This window comes from Phalacrocorax aristotelis, chromosome 3, assembly GCF_949628215.1.
Source record: "Phalacrocorax aristotelis chromosome 3, bGulAri2.1, whole genome shotgun sequence".
In the NCBI taxonomy this organism is placed as follows: domain Eukaryota; kingdom Metazoa; phylum Chordata; class Aves; order Suliformes; family Phalacrocoracidae; genus Phalacrocorax; species Phalacrocorax aristotelis.
In genome coordinates this window covers 107,995,447-108,014,590 of record NC_134278.1, presented here as the reverse complement: position 1 = coordinate 108,014,590, position 19,144 = coordinate 107,995,447, and the positions used below count along the sequence as shown (strand labels likewise).

The following is a 19,144-nucleotide window of genomic DNA, read 5'->3' as shown; positions in this document are numbered from 1 at the left end:
TCCTCAGAAAGGCTGGAGGGCTTCTCCAGCATGACTGAAAGGATAGAAGACTTACCCCTGCTGCCCCTAGACATGCAAGAAAGCCGTTACCACAAGGTAAACTGTCTAGCCTGCCAACCCAAATCATTAATTAGACAGTTTTCTGCAGAAATGTACCCATTATCATGCTGGGCACACGGCTAATCCTAAATATTTTATACAAGACATCATTTGGGTTTCAAGCACTTACCTTTCGTTTTTGTCACTGCTCTGCCCTGAAACGGAGCCACTACTCAGTCTTCAACTGAAGAAAGTTTATAAGGGCTAACTAGTCAAAAAAAAAAAAAATCCTTTGTTTTCCAGGGCAGAAGAGCCACGCCCAGGAGCCCTCTCCTTGAACAGCACTGGGCAGAGAACAGAACCCCTTGTTCTCTGCCACCAGAGCCGCCTCTCACCAACCCTCTGAGGTTCTCCAACACAGCCTCACTTGTGATGCGGTTTGAGCCACGAGTTTCAGAGAAGACCTCCAACCTGAATCCAGCATGGCACAGTACCATGCAGACGAGCTTACGCACACGAAGCAAAGCACAGTTCCAAAGACAGCAGCGTATCACTCGCGGGCCAAGGAAGGAATGCAGTGAGAACACAACCAGAACTCGAGTCCATCTGGTTTGCCCTCACCAACACTCTTAGTAATGTTTTCATACAAACAGGAACAACAACCTACTGAAGGACTATAAATACTGTCTCAAAACTAAAACTGAGCTTTTTCTGGCAGGTAGAAAGTAGCTGAACTGCTCAATTCACAGCCCCTCTCTAAGGCTTACTCAAAAGGGAGCAGCAAGAGAAATGCAAAATGACTAGAAGAACATGTATGGCAATAAAAAGATCAAAATATGTAGCAGAAGAGCTGCACTACCTCTGATCATTATAACTATTCTATATGGTGCCTACAGGTCACTCCCTAGATCAACAAAAGCAGCAGCACTAGAAAGCACTTAAGTACAGCTGTGTGTTCAATTACAAAGCCAAAGATTAGTTGCCTACTAATTATGTTGACACATGTGGGTTCAGAAAAATATTCTCAGTGATAAAGCAGATACAATATGCACTATGCATGTGAAACAGAATAGGCACAGCAAGAAATCATTAACTTCAGCACCACAAAACATAAAAATCAGCTGTAAAAGCAGCAGAGAATCTTCAGCGATCTGATGTTGCACAACCTTCTAGGCTTCGTGTTGTATGTGTGTAATGGCTGCAATAAAAGTCTTTGGAAAAATGAGTCACATCAAACAAAATAATCAAGCCATAACAATCAAAGAAGTCGAACGCACCTTATTGTATAAAAAAATGCTTATCCAACATAAATTCTTTTAAAATAAGATTACATGTCATATGTTAAAAAAGCATATTTCTGTTTTGCAAAACCAAGTTGTGTCATATTTCCATAGTTAAAAGTCACCTTAAAATGCATTAACCACTTTTAAAGAAGAAGAAAAAAGTCTAAACATGAAAACAACCCCACAAATGTAAGAACTTTCAGGAGAATAGCTACCTAACATAAACAAAATATTTCCTTAATTCACTAAACTGCATGTAAACTGTCCCTAAAAACAAGTAGAAATTTACCTACTTTCAAGTGTTATAATAGTATAGAAAATGGTCTTCCTGATGCTTTTACTACATAAACACACATGCAAAATTAAAAGAAGGGAAGAGGGGAAAGAAGAAAGCCATATGGCAGCCATCATTTTATTAAATAAGGATGGTTCTTGTTAGAGGAGAACTGAAAAAAAGATCCTTGTTGGATGAAACAGCCAGCACAGTGCAGCAGCAGCCTCTTGCTCTAAGCTCCCTGGAAATAGCCCAGCAGCACGTCAAGTTCTTGGAGCATCAACATGATTCAGTTTTCCATTTTGAGAATATTGATGGTTAATGTAGCAAAAAAGTTAAATTCCTAAAACCTGCTTCCAGGAGACAGAAAATTGCTTTTGTAATGCTGAAACCATTCAAAGTCAGCATCCAAGGAGGGCACAAGTTAGTAAAACAGTGACATGACATGACAGAACATAGCTGATGTCTTCCTGCTACACTCTTCATGGTCATGTTGCGCACCACCAGATTTGGACAAACAGAAACATTTGCAAAGCAGGGCTGTGGTAGCCCTGCTGCCTGCATGCAACAGCAGCCCCCAGATTTGAGGGACGACTTGATTCTGACACCACCACGAGGTTGGGGACATGCTGTTGGGGAGCCCAAGCCAGGGCAGCAACAGGAGTGTAGCCAGCAGCTGGGGCTGGGGCTAAGCCTCCCCATTTCACAATTTATTTGTTTTTAATGTTTAAAAAAAAAAGAACGAAATAGAAAGTGCATGTCACCTCCAGTTCCCTTCATTCTCCTTAGTGAATTCTCCCTGTGCTGTCAAGTGTGCTGGAAGGATGATCATCAGCTTTCCTTGCCTCCTCTTCAAGAATTAGAGTATAGCCTTGCAGCTAACAGCAAGAATAGTCAGGACCCACCTCAACAATTTTTCAGCAAAAACTTGAAGTTAAATGGCAGTCAGTAAAAAAAAAACACCAGAAAATTATATTCCCCAAGGGAAAAAAGTTTAAAAAAAAACCACCACACACCAAAACATCCATACAGATACTTTGGGGAGGTGGGGAGAAGAGTTCTACAAAATTCTACGGTGTTGGAAAATCTAGGTATTTATAGCGAGGAGCACATGTTATGGCAGCCTAAGACAACAGGCAGAAATAGGAGTTGCTCTGCAGAGGACCACTCCAGCCAGCTGCAGCTTGTCAGCATCCCAGTGACACTTCCCAGAGAGTAGCCCAGGGTGCCTCCCACAGCCTCTGATTAGAGGCCTTTCTTTCACGGGCAGACATTTGCCTTTCCCTTCCCTACTACAACACTGCTTGTTCACAGCCAGCCAAAGCAATGTTTAATATCTAATGATTAAAACTACTCCTATTTCATGCAAGCACACAGAAAACCCTGCTTACACACAGCCCATCTCCAGCTTCCCTAGACATCACTTAGGACCACATGTGCAGAGGGATTAGCAAACAGCCGCAGGGATGGCTTTCATCTTGAGCAACACCTCGAGGGCTTTCCTCCAGATGGGTTACCCCAAACCCCAGTGGGAACCCGGCTCTGCTTCCCAGGACAACGGTGCCCACAGGTAGCACGTGGCTCAAGGACACTGACCAGCCACTCCATGTGGAGCTTAGAGGAAAACATTCGATAGAACATGTACTGCACAGAAGAGGGGACATTAACACATACATATCAAAGCTGATGAAACAGATGATGATAATCACTATGAAATGGTTATTTCTACACCCCTATTCCGTAATAGAGAATGATGTAGATCAAAAGCAGAAGCCAGTACCGGAGGCTGTTCAGCCAGTACTGCAACTCAAGGGTCTCTAACAACCCAGGGTAATTAAGCTGATGAAGAAGAGTTACGAGTGAACAGGCAACTCTTAGATGACATCAACCCTACCCATTTTTCTTCTAAAATACATATACAAAGATCACATGATAGTACAGAAGAGTTGTTTGCCAAAACGTAGCTTCTTGTTCATCTTAGGCAAGTCAATTCTTTCTAGTAAAGTTTTCCATCTTCTTTTACCTGCCAATTAGTTTAACTTTGACGGTATTTGAGTTTTAATCTGTACACTGTATGCAAAAGACTTGTAAATAGCAACACAGCAAAGAGGGAAAAAAGCCACTTCAGAGTTAGATTAGACTTTTGCAAAACCAAAATACATACTGCAATGCATAAGATAATAAAGACCCAATAATATTGAAAAGAAACTAAAATATGTATTAATCATACATGTAAAACATACCTGAAAATAGGGCTATATAATATAATAGAAAGGTTTCAGCTGAAGAATGCATGTATACTTTAATGAAGTTATAGGAGCACTATGTAATGATTTTATGTAGTTTTCATAGAAGTCAAAAAGACCTGTTGTAGATGCTGCTGAAAATGTAACACATTACCAGGTCTGGAACAAACTGTAATGGCATTCTTTGAAATGTTCAGTTATGAACTAAAACAGGCCAGACTTTAGTGCCTTTAAATAAAACCGGGGGGGGGGGGAGGTGATGATGGTGGTAGTGGTACATATATACACACACACCCACCCCCCAGAGTCTGGAAACTCCCCAGTTCGTTCTGGAAACAGAAGTAAGGACTATTCATATTTCATCTGTTTAACTTCAACTAAAGGCTGAAAGGTAGATAAAAGCGACCCTAATCAAACACAAATCTGCATGTATGGATAAATACAATACATGCTGCAAATACTCTATGCATGCTTTATTGTCAATTCCCTTTCACTTTCTCCCAGTTCCCTTCCTCATTTTATCTATAGCTTTGAAAAAACTCCTCTGTGGTCTATAAAAAGCAAACAACAAATGTTGCCATTAATTCACAGAAACAGCAGCCAAGTTAGAGCCCTTTGCTGGTAAAGCTGCTATAGCTGTAGGAACAGGAAACAAATTTCTACTGCAAATAATTACATAAATGCAGATAATTAAAAGCATGTTAGCAATAACCCCTACACACATCTGTATTATTTGGCTAGGTGATAGCTGAACCGATATCCATAGAGCACACAAACAGTAGTCCTCATTCTCATATTTCTGAAGGTTTCCAATCACCGTGCTTAGGTACTGGGGGGGGGGGGGGGGGGGGATAGGACGATCAAAAAAGTCAAGTCCCACCTAGGGTTCAAATCTCACCTGCACAGACATCACCTCCCCTCTTTACCTTTCCCGAATTTGTAAGGCTTAGGTGAAGCAAGCTGCATCCAGCTCTGCCAGTGCAGGGGCCAACAGGGACTCCCTGCACGGAGACAAGGAAAGTCAGAGAACTGGAGCAGGACAAGGACAGGAACGGGGCCTCCTTCAGGGGAGGGAAACAAAAGGTAAAATTTCTGTTCTGTCAAAAACAACAGGAAATTTCTTGACTTCAGCAGAGCCAGAACTTCAAATGCTAAGTTTACAACCCATAAATATCTGAGTTAAAGGACAGACATTTAACTCTTTGATGGCCCACACTTTCAGTACCATTTAAAATAGTTAGACCTGACAAGTAAATGGGACGAATCAGACCAAATATAGGGGTATCAAAGGTCCAAGCCCCCTGTGAAAGCAACAGGAAAAAATGCTGAGCAATCCCTGTGTGGAGGGAAGCTTTGCATTTGCACTTCACTTAGAGAGGCTCTCTTGCTCAATGCAGTAAGCAACTTCCTCCCTCTCACAAAACAACTCCTTGCTAGTCCCAGGTGAGATCCTGGGGTTCAGAGTACACACATACAGCAGTGCTCATCCAGCAGCTCAGAGCCTCCCCTCTTCCCCCCACAGGTCCAGCTGTATTTGGGAACAAGTCACATATTAAGCTGTAAGGCTTTGCACAGGTACAGAGAAAGAGACACTGCTTGGTGCTTGCACAGCTGGCACGCTTTATGTGCATGTGTTCTGAAATACCTTAATAAAGTAGTAAACAGCTTACACTCTTAATTGTTGAGAAGGATGACCGCTTCAACATTTGACTACTAAAAATCAAATTAAGTACTCTCCCAACCCCTTACATTCCTCTAAGAGCAGAGTGCAATACACACGAACAAACACTTTTTTGTAGCAGAACCCCAAGCTTGGCTCACACATACAAAACAAATGATCAAAAATCTCTTCAAAACTCAGGTGACTTGGTATAAAAAAACCCCGTCTCTCATCCCGGAAAATAGGATGCCAGATTTAAGTCCCACCCAATACCATAAAACTCACTAACCAATTATCCTAATGAAAGAGCAACTTAAGGTTCCTCCAAGCAAACCCTAATGTTTGCTTTTGCTAACACACACCAGGATATTTAACCCACAAGAAACCGTTCTGCAGTACACCGAGCTCAGAGATTGATAACAACTGCCAATCCAATGCCCACAGCTTGAATACCTTCACCCCAAAGTTACCTTGGTAATACATCTACACAGAACAGATCCTGCATGTACCTTTCATTCTTCCAGCCAGCATCCTCGACACGCCTGAAAACTTTGCAACTGCCTTTTGCGGGTTCCACTGCAGAAGAAGGATCACAGCATCCTTTATGAGTTCGAGCCAGCCTCCACCCTGCCTCTCCTAAGGGTTGGAAGGCAGGTTCCCACCAAAGCACAAAGCAACACAGCCACCTGGACCACAGCTCTGAGCTCCCACTTTAAGAAAGGCTCAGCTGTTTTACTGCAAAAGGGCACACAAATCAGGTAAGTAGCAACTAGCATGTTAATACCGTAGAATGCATTGCTGGCCTGACACAGAAAAAGAAACAAAAAAGCCAAGTAGGGTTAGGATTTAGATTGGAAAGATTTTTTTTAAATAGAACTTTCAGTAGGATGTTTACTGATGTACCAAAGCACGGGATCCCATTTCTTTACTTAAACAGCAACAGAGTGAAAGTAGAACCATACGTCAAGTTATCCTCAAAAAAATTGTCCACAACACATGCCAAATAATTGCAAGACCCACAGTGACAAAGGTGTTTTGCCTACAAGCCCAGAAGGGCATGCAACAGCATAACAAGAGCTAACACCTCTTACACATAGGATTCTTGCAACTATTAAATCTAAATGTATTAAACTGTCATGCTCAAAAGACCAGAACAGGAGGGGTTCTTCCCCTCCTGTGCCATATACTGTACGTATCTAACAGGTCTAAAGAAGTAATTGATGCAGATTACCTAGAATATTAAACTCCCTTAACCTGCATCAGCATTTTCCAACTTCCTCTCTCCGTTGCTAGCACATACAATCATTAAGATTTTTATTACACTGATGTCTTTAAGCAACTCACTGGATGCATTCACACTCTTACCAACTGCGAATAGGTGCTTTCCCTATAGTGCATCTTAAAACAAAAGCTTGCATCCACCACAGAATTTAAATAACTAACAACTATTAACATCTACAAGTTTGGTATCTAAAATGAAAAATTGAAGTCTATTTTAGAATTAAATTTGTCATTAACCAACAACTTCTAGTATATATTTTCCACATTAATAAAGTTGGATTGTTTTTCAGTTCTTGGCTGCAGTTGTTCTAAACATCAGTTTAAAAATTTGCAGATTGCAAGCTTAGATCTATTTTCTTTGCATCTTGATCATTTCTGTGTTCCTCTGTGGTACTGTAGCCCCTGGAGAAGGCACATTGCTGACACTCCTTGGCTTACGATACACAGAGCATCCCGATCACCCAGCCATACCCGTACCACGTGGTGAGCATGTTCACCTCCAGAACTGAAGAGGAGACCTCCAGTGCCCTCACTGGCACTCAAACAGTAACGGATATGGATGTGCTCCCATTTAATGCTTGTACCTGACCACTCAGGTTAGTGGTGTTAGCAAATAGCACAGGAATAGCACCATACTGGAGCATCACCTCTAATGAAACACTAGTAAGCCGGATCAAGTGCTCAGAAAAAAAACAGTTTTTTTCCAAGAATCTGAATTGTTCACAGTTTTCCATTACCATGCTGAATTCTAAGTTTCTCTAGGTTTGACAGGAAAACAAACAACTTCTTAAAAAAAAAAGCTATGCTGAAAATATTTAATTAAAATATTTTTTTTCCCCTCAAATCACCCACCTCTTTCTCTATGGAGCCGCTAAACACTCTGTAGCTATAGTTTTCATTAACTTCACAATACCAACAACACATGAATGTTCATAGGGTTGGGTGAAGTTTTTTTCCCCATTTTAAAATCTAACAGAACTGAAACAAGAAGTACAAATTAAGGCTAAATACTTCCCCCAGGGTGGGGGATTAAATTTTTTTAAAAAAAAAAGAAACTCAGGACAACCCAGCTCCATTAGCTTCCCCAAAGTGAGTAACACAGGTTTAGTTGTAAAATTAAAGAATGTTATGCTGTTATCCAGAACCTGAAGTCACGCGGAATCCTATAGTACCTATATTACCCTGCCTTATAGGATTTGTGCTCATCACCACTGGGCACACTGCGCCTTCAGCCTACCACATATTTTGCTATGAATCCTGCAACACCATGGTTTCTTTGTGCAGTTCCTATCCCCTGTAACCCATTCTGTCCTCAGCCACAGCTGCTACAACAGATTTCTGGTACAAGGCGAGAAACAAAAGGAAGACAGTGAGGATGCTGCAGAAAAGGCATATATCCTCCGGGAAGGTTTTCCTGGAAGACAAACGCACGTCCCAAATTCAGAACAAGATTTCAGGTATTTCTTAGCTTTATGCTAAATAGCTTGGACAAGCTACAGTAGTTTCTGCAGATCAAGCCAACTTAAAAGAAGTTAAAACAATTTAAAATAAAAGTGTTAACATAGAAAGGGCATCTCCCGTCTAACACAGTTTTAACTCAAAAAAAAAAATTTTTTTTAAATCACATTTACATCAGGAGTATCACCATCAAGTCTACACTGGCTAAATAAATGGCCTTGTTGCTCCAGTTCTTTAGTGTAAATAATAAAGAAATCAAGCTCCTAAGCATTTCACCATATCTATCTCCAAAGGCAACTTATATATTCACATTAATTATACATTCAATCCTCTCATAAGGATTCAGCCCATGAACTGCTACCTTATCCATGCTAACCAATCCTTCACCCCTCTATGCACCTTTCAAAAAATACTGTTGTCACAGGTAACTGAAAATATAACATGAAATCCAAAACTGGAGAACAGCACTGCCAACAAGTCATTTATTTCATTTCCACAGGAAAATGCCATGTTAAGCATTTAGAAAATAGACATGCAGAAATCTTCCCCATCACCCCAACCCCAATGCCTGCAAGTCTAAAACTCAAAGCAGTGCTTATTACAGCTATTGCAAACCCATCAATAGGGACTCTCAGTTCTTCTATGCTTATCCTATGCAAAAAAAAGGCAAAAAGTTTGGACGGCTTGCTGTTGTCCCCCTTGCCTCATGACTTTAATGGACACATCTAGAGTTCAGAAAGCAAGCATTTCAGCCACACAAACCACTGATTTCCTGCTACATCTCTCTGATGGCATTTGCACAGCACATGTTGGAAAAGGAGGCGATAGCAGTTCAATACAGAATTTCATAGCTAAACAAAGTTGTCGTTTTCTCCTTGTTAGAGATCTTGTTTAAAAAAAGCTATGTGATACTATGCAGACATGAGTATTGTCATATCTCTGAATCTTGCAGCTGAAAGTTTAATTTACAGTTCCTACCACTGAAGGCTACTCCTTTCCATACCTCTCTGAAAACACTGGGAAGCACATTTTTAAGAATGCTCTCCTGAAACTCCACGCAAAAAGGCTGCATCCAAAAAAAAAAAAAACCCAAACCTTAACAGCTGTAACGCATGTTAACATATCTGAAGTGGAATTCTCTCGCAGAGAATCCCACACGTACGTGTGCAGCAGTCGTCTCAGAACTGCTCTGACTCGACACACGATTTCACCACAGACAGCTACATCAAACTAGAGATGTACGAGAAAATCTCTGACAGCAACACTTTCCCTTCCATTGCACACGGTCAGGTTTCCAGTATCTACTGCTCCCGGAAAGGTATTAGGTCAACCATACCCTACCTAAATGATTAAGTCTACAATTCCAAGCCACTCCAAAATTTGTCTATTAGTTATAAAAGTCAGAGCTACTGCAAGATGTGTAACAAAAGTCTAAAAAACATGGTTAGTTTTGGGAGGTGACGTCCATCCTCAAAAAATGAGCCTGCAAGAGAAACCTTCGGCTTTATTCTGCCATTTTTAAGCAGAACTTGCCAATGATATTCAGTGGTCTAATTAACTAAAGATCCATATAATGCACACAACAGGAAACCTCTTAAGAAAATGGCAACATCTGCTTGTGACCATGAACAAGGGGGAAGGAAACAAACTGCAGCCCACCCTGCTGTTGTTTTGTACAGCAATGGGCACAAAGCTTGTTAGAACAATGATGTAAAAGCAACACTTTTCTTTTGTTCTCGAAGGAGTAAAAAAAAGTACCATACACTAAACCATAAGCAAACTAATAGTTCTACCATTCATTTTATGTATATTTGGGATTGTTAAATCAGTTATGCTTGTGAGTGCTTGCTTACCTCAGCAGCTGACTGAAATTACACACTTTAAAACAATTTCTATTACCCTTATATCATAATTTCATTAAAACCCATAAAAAGTGGCAAAATCATTACCTCTTGTGTTTGGACAGCAAATATAAATTTCTCTTGTTAATAGGCATTTTCTTGCTTTTGTGTCCACAACTCAGAATAAAGAAATCCAACTCTTTTGTCTTTAAAATTATGAAGTTCTCATGAAAAAGCATTTTCATTTACTTTAACTAAACCACATTTCTAGGCCTAACTAATTTACAGCGTCCCTTTAGGGAGCCAAATACGGGGCTTAGAAGCATTTGTGACTTTAATTTATCCACTAGGTTTCGAACTCCCAATTTTCCCAGAGGATTACAAAAGCCTGCCAATTTAGCTTGATGCATTAAAACTGTTTACACAAATCCAAAATATATTCAAACATAAAACAGTTTTGTTTCAGCCCCCCCCCCTTTTTTTTTTAAAGCCCAAAGAAACTGGCAGAAGCAGGAACCAACTCCAGGCTAGAGCACCGCACTCACAGCTACAAGCTGAGTTTCAGCAAAACAAGAGAATTGGGCAAGAGACAACAGTGACTATTTTCTTTTAATTTAATACAACATCTGAAATCCCTTTCCAAAATATATCTTAACTGTTTATAGAGCACATCTATGTTGCTCCCCTTCTCCCCCCTTCCACTGCACTTTTATTATGTGTAAGAGCAATACACTTGTACAAGTATGTGTATGCACATGTGCAAGAGTAATACACATGTACAAGCAGCTCCAGAAAGCTAATGTATATAGAAACAAACAGTAAGCCAACCTCTACAATACAACAGATTTGCACTCTAGAGTATCCTGCCTAAAAGCTGTAGGACCATTCAATCCATGTCATTAGACAGGACAAAAAGGCAGTGTAGACCATCACCAAAGAAAGAAACTGGATTCTCCAATGCTTACAAAAGAAAAAAAATCATCCTTTGCATGACAGAACAGCACTGTCATGCAAAGTAGAGCAGTACAGAACTAAAAAGTCAGGAGAGTAGTCGGGAAACCAGCAGTTAAAGAACATCAAGACACAGCTATATTTAGTAAACAAGTTAGGCTGAAACTATTGAGGATGAGCAGAAGAGGCAACCCACTGAGAAGCAAAACAATTAAAAAAAAATCCTAGTTCATCCAACCCAGTCAGAAGTCTTAGGGCAGGAAGCTCAGGAATAATATTGTAATATTCACTGATGTTATGTAGCATGAATACTTACAGCATGGAGCAAAAAGAAAAAAACAATATTAAATAAAAGGAAGAAGTAAAAGGCACCAGGAAGGGAAAAAAAAAAATTTAAAAAGAGCAAAACCAGAGGAGAAAAACATTTTGTATTTTCCAAGATTTAGCAATAAACTCAGGCTTTTAATGTCTCTTCACATCCCACCCCTCCAGCACCACCACCCATTTACTGCCACAGACTGTCGGAATTATCAGCTCAGATTGCAAGCTTTCCCATGAACACAACCTTCTCAAATATTCGTGCCCATATATGTGTTTCCTCGAGATGACTCAAAACTCTCAGAAGAGCTTGCACATCACCATGTGGTGTTTCCACGTATCATCCTTCAGCACCTGACGAAAGAAAACCCCAGAAAAACAAAATTCTGCATCCATTTCAACAAGCAGATGGAAGATAAAAGGCTAACAATTCCTCTTTAAGCTGTTGGTACCTTGTGCTCACTTGTTTACACAGAGGAAAAGCCAGGCAAGCAGTGACTCCACCTGAGCTCGTAAGTAACAGTAGAAAGATTTCTTGAAAAGGAAGTTAGTGAAGCTTACAAAAAAGCTGTTTATCAGGTGATTCTCATCTCCTAAACAGAAGAATGTCCCTACTAGAAAGACTTAACACCAGCAAGAGCAGAGACTTGCACTGTCATCGTACATGCCACGTGCTATAAAATTAATTACCCTCTAACACCCTTCCTATTACATTACGTGTGAGTAAAACGGGAGCAACATTCTTGGCCTTAAAATCGCGTTCATTAAGGATTAGATTTAGCAAGCACCTAAAGAGAGAAGGGGAAACTAAACCTCAATAATTGATAGAAACCACACCAAGAAGGGAAACAGCTACTCTGAAGAGCAAGGAGTGACATACAGATCTCCCTGTGCATTACTGACAGCACAATCAGCAACATAATGCTGCTTACAAAACAAAACGATGCTTCAGAGGATTTGTAAAAGCACTGTTCCAGACCAACTTCTTCCCTCTGACATATCTCATGATATAAAGCACAGAAAAAAAAAAAATCCTTTCAGAGTTGGTTCTTCAGACAAGAGAAAATTCTGTCAGATAACTACTTCCCACACCAAAAATATTCAGTCAAAGAGTATGAAAACAAATCGTGAGGCCAAAAATTCTTCTCAGCACCCCAGGCATTAAAAGCCTTTCTAAAGGAGAGAGAGAAGAGTGTCTTTCTAATAGAGACTCCTGTGTTTGGGATTCTGTTTCTTTTTTTTGTTTTTAAAAGAGACTGTTACTCACAACCAGGCCAAATATTGCCAATTGCTCTGTGCAAAAAAAGGATTGTTTTTTAAACACAAGATCCTTTGCTTCTCAGATGGCTACAGAGCGAAGGGTTCCTCCTCGCTGCCCATTAACTAAAGCCCCTTGTAGCAAAAGATGGGCCACCACTGAGTTTCTAAAGCAAACAGCCCGCCTTCCTTGCTACTTCAGTTTAATCACCCCTGGCACAACCAAGGCCATCCTTCTCAGGCAGGGCAGACTAACATCCTGCCAAAGTTTTTATTTTCAAGACAACTAGCACACTGACAATAGCACAGAGCAATCCCATGAACAGAGCCCCATGAGTTAAGCTGAGCTCGCTGTCACTATGAGCGATCGCACTGCAGCACCACGGCCACTTTCGCAGTCTAGACAGGCAAACGTAAAACTTGACATTCTAGCCCAAATAAATGACAAATACCCCAACTTGCTGTAGTCATTCCACATGCTCATTTTTCTAGGTACTGAACCCAGCCAGAGATGAATCATGATGCACACACACTCCCCAGGCTCAGAGCACCAGTGACCACAAGATCCTCCCTGCTTGAGCTCTCCAGACCCCTCTAGCATACGTGCCCGCACATCATGTGGGGCTATAAAGACAGCTTACTGGGTTTTAGCAAAGCCAAGGGTTCGGCAGACACTGTTGGCTCTTCAAATGTAGAGAAGCAGCACATACTCGTAACATTGCCTCAGTAGCTAGCCGATGCAGACCTGACATACTCATGAAACAGGAATGTTTTCCAACGACTTTTATACGATACCCCGTTTAAGAAATTAAGAAAAAAAAAATAGGAACTGACCTACATGCCATCCCTCCAGTAAGTAGTTAGTACACATACTGCAGTTAGTAGCAGTACATACAGCGACAGAATATTATGTAGATCCTACATAAAATTAAGTGAATCTTCCTTATTACTTCTCTATCTCTCCCTCCAATAACATCAACAGCAGAGCAAACTGGTCTCTACTTAGTCATTATACCTTTACTTTGCCTTCTGTTTTACTTAAAAAAAAAAAAAATCATAAGCTCAACTACTCTTTTTTTAAAAAAAAAGAAATCCTACATTATTCTGTTTGCCTGAGACTTCAAGAGAAGATTGATTTTAATTTCACTGTGAAAATATTTTCAATCACAAAGAATTTTTGAGTAAAGACTACTTCGAAGCTTCAGGGCATCCTTCACAGCTGCCCAAAAACCACAGCTTGAATACAGAAGTTGAGACTTCTTCATTTATTTTTATGAGTTACTATTCTGCCACAGACCTCATCACTGGAGAGAGTCCTACTGAAATGTTTTATACCACGTTATCATCACAGGCTGGTGACAAACTTGGAAACAGCCATAGTCATTTTTTATAACGTGATCTGATGAATGCTTCCATATCTGTGTTTACATTGAGTTATTGTTACAGAGCTCAATTAGCAGAAGCCTTCTCAGAAGGGAAAGCAATCTAACAGCTAAAAGCCAGGGAAGACTGTCTGCCAAAGAACACCCCGCCCCAGCCCCAGGTCACGGCTCACTCTTCATAAGCCTAAACCTAGAATATCTCATATCTTAGCCAATTAACTCTACAGAAAGTAAGAGAAATGAACAGCTTAAAAGGTGCCACAGAGAAATGACAGAGTAACAAATGCTTCATGTAAAGACAGCACACCAAGACACCTTTCAGCTGAACGTGGGCATCAGGCTCCCCAGGGAAGCGGTCACGGCACCAAGCCTGTCAGAGTTCAGGGAGCATCTGGATGACGCTCTTAGTCATATGGTTTAGTTTTAGGCAGTCCTGCAAGGAGCAGGGAGTTGGACTCAATGATCCTTATGGGTCCCTTCCAACTTGAGATATTCTATGAGCTTATCAGCTGCACCAGAGAAAATACCAGCTCCAGAAAGTTAAGTTTTGGGCCCAAGAATGGCATCACCCTCCAGGCTGCAGCAGGTTCACAACGCAGCAGAGCCAACCTCAGAGCTGCCAACTACACAGTGCCACCATGTCCCACCCACCCTCGGCTGAGGGCTCCTACTGCTCCCCTCCCACCACCTGTCCTCTAGCAGGCCAATTTAGGGAGAAACCCACCAAAACACCTGGGGCGAGCAGAAAGGCTGTAAATTAATATAATCCATGACGACACATAAAAATAAAAATTATTGTTGGCAAAACTGTCGGCCTTCTACAATCCTACAGCTCTCTGATGGTCATCTCCAAACCAGTTCACTATGGGCTCACAGGCACCGGTGTGAGGGTGGATGAGATGCAGGGCAGTAGTTTGCAGCACAAGAGCTTTTTTTTTTCGGGGGGCGGGGGGGGGGGAGTGTAAGAACTCTCTTGCTCAATACTTTTGGTAGAATTAACAGTGCTTTGTTTTCCCTGAAGATGCCATCTTCGGGTTGCTTTGATCAGGACCCTAAGACGGGAGAGAACTTGGCAGAGCCAGACGCCCATGCTGTGCTCCTGTCTCAGCAAGGGCACAAGGCAGGAGTCGAAGTGCTCAGTGCAAGTTCCCAGACTTCTTGCTCCCATTCAGAAGCACATTCTTTCACTTCAAGGGATGCATCTGAAAAAGCAGATGGCCAAAACCCATTGAGCCCTCTGACGACCGTCGCGTTAGACATGCTCAAATGTAAGGTATGACTGTCCTACTTGAGACAATAAATGGGATTCAATAACCACTTTGCCACTGATGATATTCAGAAGGTACTGAAGTCCCAATAAATGCAAAAATAACTCAGTGTTTTATCAAAAGAGTAAATCAATACCTATTTCAGCTGTGCAAGTTAACTCATAATAGATATTTTTTCTTACTTTATACAGTACTTGCATGCTCTTAAGGGGAGTGCTACATAAGCATTTACTAAACTAATAACCAAAACAATTTTCTAAATTACATATGAAATGGTTTCTTTCATCTGTTTATTCTCATAAAAATTTCAACATGGAAGCCAAAGGAAAACAGCTGCGTAAAGTATTTTCAACTGCAAGAGACATGTAAGACAGTATTTCTGCCTGTGCTGGAGGGCACAATCTGTAATAACATTTTGCCTTCCAGATAATGACAGGAGGCATTAAAAGGACAACTTGCTCTCTAATAAGCTCGCTCAACTGGTTGAGCACGCACGTACATAGATAGCACAGTTTTGCCAACAATAATTTTAATTAATTTTTACATTTCGTTCTAAATTACATTAAGGCCTTCCTAAAAGACATTCAGCAGACAGCTAATTAAATTCAAGACATTAGATTTTAATTAGAGGTGTTTAAAAAAAAAATCTCAGAACAATTCACACATTGTGAACACCACACACTTGTTAGCAGCTAGAGCAACCAACATGTGATTACAAATATAGAAGAGGACCAAGCAGCATGATTCAAACCTGAAAACAAGTCGCATAAAGTTTCATGCTTCAAAGGTAAAGATTCTAGGAATGCCCTCTCCTCAGCCCAAGTCCAGAAAACCACCATGCATCGGTGCTCGCCAAAGCTAAATCAAAGGCCAACTAACAACGAATATCATAATATACAGTTTACAAGGCTGAGCTGAGCTTAATCCTCATTAAATTCTAATAAAAATCACAGTGCCTTCCTGACCAAACAGTGAAATAAATTATAAGTCCAGATGGAGCCTCCCTTAACAAGGCAAGTGGGATGCTCTGAGCAGCCGACTGCCACTCCAGCGCAAGGTGCTGGTCCACCCAACCAGCCCGCGCCACTGCTCCGCGAGCAACCTCCGCGCAGGAGAATGACGCTTTATTACTTCAGAATAATTGGGGGTTTTCCACTTACAACCCATAACAGTTATTTCTAAATATCAACCTCAGCAGGACCAGTACTCCACGAGTTAAAAGCAATATCGGTGCCCTTTGAAATGGTGATCAGTTCCACTACTGGGGTAAAGAGGCTCATAAATATTAACCACGACACATTTGCATGTGTCACCCATAGGCACAATCTTCCCTCTAAAAAACGGGAACAGAACCCGTACAATTCCTCCATGTGTCGCTTTCTGATCGTCACATACAAAATGAACATGGAAGTTCCTTGAGCAAAGAGAGAGTATCAGGCAAGGAGCCAAACTGCCGAAGTGCACTGTTAATTACGGCACACCAGTTTGCTTTGGACAGGTGCCCAAAACGCTGGAGTTGACATTTCAAAAGCCTGACAGGTTAGGATCACACTCAGAAGTATTTAAATGAGTCAGTTTTTCCAGAAAATTGAGAACTATTCACTATTATTACAGATTTCACTGGAGTGCTGTAAAAATAAATTAATCTAATTTTTAGAGGTACAGAATTATTCTTTGACAAAAGATGGAGTGGGTTCGAACGCGAAACGCCTGCAATAGATGCGGCGGCGCTGAGAGTGAACAGAAGGCATACGAAGAGAGCGGCAGGTAGGCACCACTCGTACCGTCACCGCGAAGCGAACGGTCAGACCTACGTGACCCTTGTAATTTGCCGAAAATACATAGGAACGCGCGTGCTTTAAAATCCTTACATTTAGGCACGTTTTCAGTTCACACTTTTAATCGTGACAACTTCACGCTACGTGCGATCTGCCCTCCAAATCCTTCAGAAAGTGGGCTGGTGAGGTTTGGGGTTTTTTTTCTTAAAGAAACTGATGACAATTTGCCGCAGCCTTAACAAAACCGAAGAGAACGCAGCCTGGCGCTTTTCTGGGAATAGTTGGATAAACAAGTAGTAGATGCTTTCGATCCCAGCACAGCTCCAGGCAGAGGGACCTGAGGCTCAGGGAGCCGGGAGGAGCCCTCCGGCGCAGGGAGGGATGCGCGGCCGCGGGGAAGGCGCAGGTCCCCCGCCGCCACCGCTGACACTTCCACGGACACGGCCCCCGCCGTTCCCAACTTTTCAGGCGTGGGAGCGAGCACGGCGGCCGGGCCGGGGGGAGAGCTGCGCCCGCCCCCCCGGGGCTCCCGCCGCGAGACCCGGGGACCCTCCCGCCCCGGAGCAAGAGGGAGGGTCGAAAAATAAAATAATATTAAAAACCACTTTTAAAGAAAAAAAAAAAACCAAAACCCAACCCCAACCCAAGCAACTAACTGTGGGGAAGCGCAAGCCCACGGCGAGGGAAGAACAAAGGAGGCAAGTGCAGCCGGAGCTCTCGCAACAGATGGTTTGAAGCTGACCAGATTTCGCGCTGGCATCCCCTCCCCTCCCGCCGCTGCCTCCCTCCCCTCCCGCCGCTCTCGGGCGATGTCTGCACGCACCGGCCCGCCCGGCACCGCCTCGCCCCCGGCCGCCGCCGCGCAGGGCAGCCCCCCCACAACCCGCCTCCGCCGGGCCGGTCCCCGCCGCCCGCGCAGCCCGGCTCAGCCCAGCCCGGCCGAGCTGAGCCCAGCCCGGCACCCCGCCGGCCGCAGGTGCGCGCCCCCGGCGCCGCGGCAGGGCGGGCTGGCTGCCGGCACGCTTCTGCCCCGTCCCGCCATCTCCCTCACGCTTCCCGCCGCTCACCCAAACTCCCGGCGAAACCGTCCATTTTGTGCAGGGGGAGGCTGGTGCTGCAACCTGAGGCGAAGCCGCTGTCGCCGGCCGGGACAGGTTCATTCACCCGCGGAGCGGCGGCGGCAGGCGGCGGCGCCGCAGCCCGGCGCTCATGAGCCGCCTGAGGTAGCGGCTCCCGCGGCTCCCCGCGCTCGGCGGCGGCAGGAGGCGGCTCCGGCGGCTCCTCCTCCTCCTGCTGCTGCTGCTGCGGGGCCGGCGGCGGCGCTGCCCGGCTCCGTCCTGCGCCGCGACCCCAGCACGGCAGCTAGTGCCGAGCTCCTCCCGCCGCCGCCGGCAGCGCCGCCCCAGCGCCCCGTGCTGTCGTGCTTCCGACTCCGCCCGCCCTGGCAGCCGCCGCTTCCCCTGCGGGCCGGCCCTGGCCGGGCAGCCCCGGGCCGCCTCCGGCTGCGGCGCCCCCGCCCCGGGAGCCTCGGCGGCTGCTGCTCCGCCGGGAGCGCGGGCCGCGAAGGGCCTCCCGGGAGGGGGAGGAGGAGGGGGAGGAGGAGGGGGAGGGGGAGGAGAGGGGGGAGGAGGAGGGGGAGGGGGTGGGCTGCTCGCCGCAGCCTTCGGCCGGGGGCGCCGGCGCCAGGCCCCCGTTTTTGGCAGCACACCTTCTCCGGGATAAGCCATTTAGGAGTAACATCTCCATTTACGTTCAGAAGTTTATGCTGTCGGGCGGTTTGTGGGAGGGTTAATTGGGCGACTGAATATAACGATCCCAGCAATCAAAACAGATTTTCTTAGATGAATCTAAAAACTTTCGTTCAGACTAGTTTGGGGAAGTTCTTCCTCACTGGATGGTAAGCCAGAGGAACTGTCACTTCTGTAACCTTAACATTTCTTATGGCTACATATAGGCAATCTGTCCCTCCCCTTCCAGCCAGCCACCCTCCCGGCTGTCTCCTGTAACTTCCAACCATGTGCCTTGATGATGAGGGAAAACAGGAATTAGAACCAGAAATTCAGGTCAGCCATGCTGTGTACCATCTAATCTCTTAGCCAAGAGTGTTC

At 43.7% G+C, this 19,144-nt stretch overlaps 1 protein-coding gene across 1 annotated transcript in view; it reads right to left on the bottom strand.

The window, feature by feature from the left end:
- EML4 (EMAP like 4) overlaps window positions 1-18,387 on the bottom strand; it is a 161,075-nt gene extending 142,688 nt beyond the window's left edge. The window contains exon 1 of the mRNA XM_075089015.1: window positions 18,104-18,387. Within this exon, the coding sequence (XP_074945116.1) occupies window positions 18,104-18,128 (25 nt within the window). The 5' untranslated portion in view covers window positions 18,129-18,387. The remainder of the gene's footprint in view (window positions 1-18,103) is intronic.
- Between the last annotated feature and the right edge of the window lie 757 nt (window positions 18,388-19,144).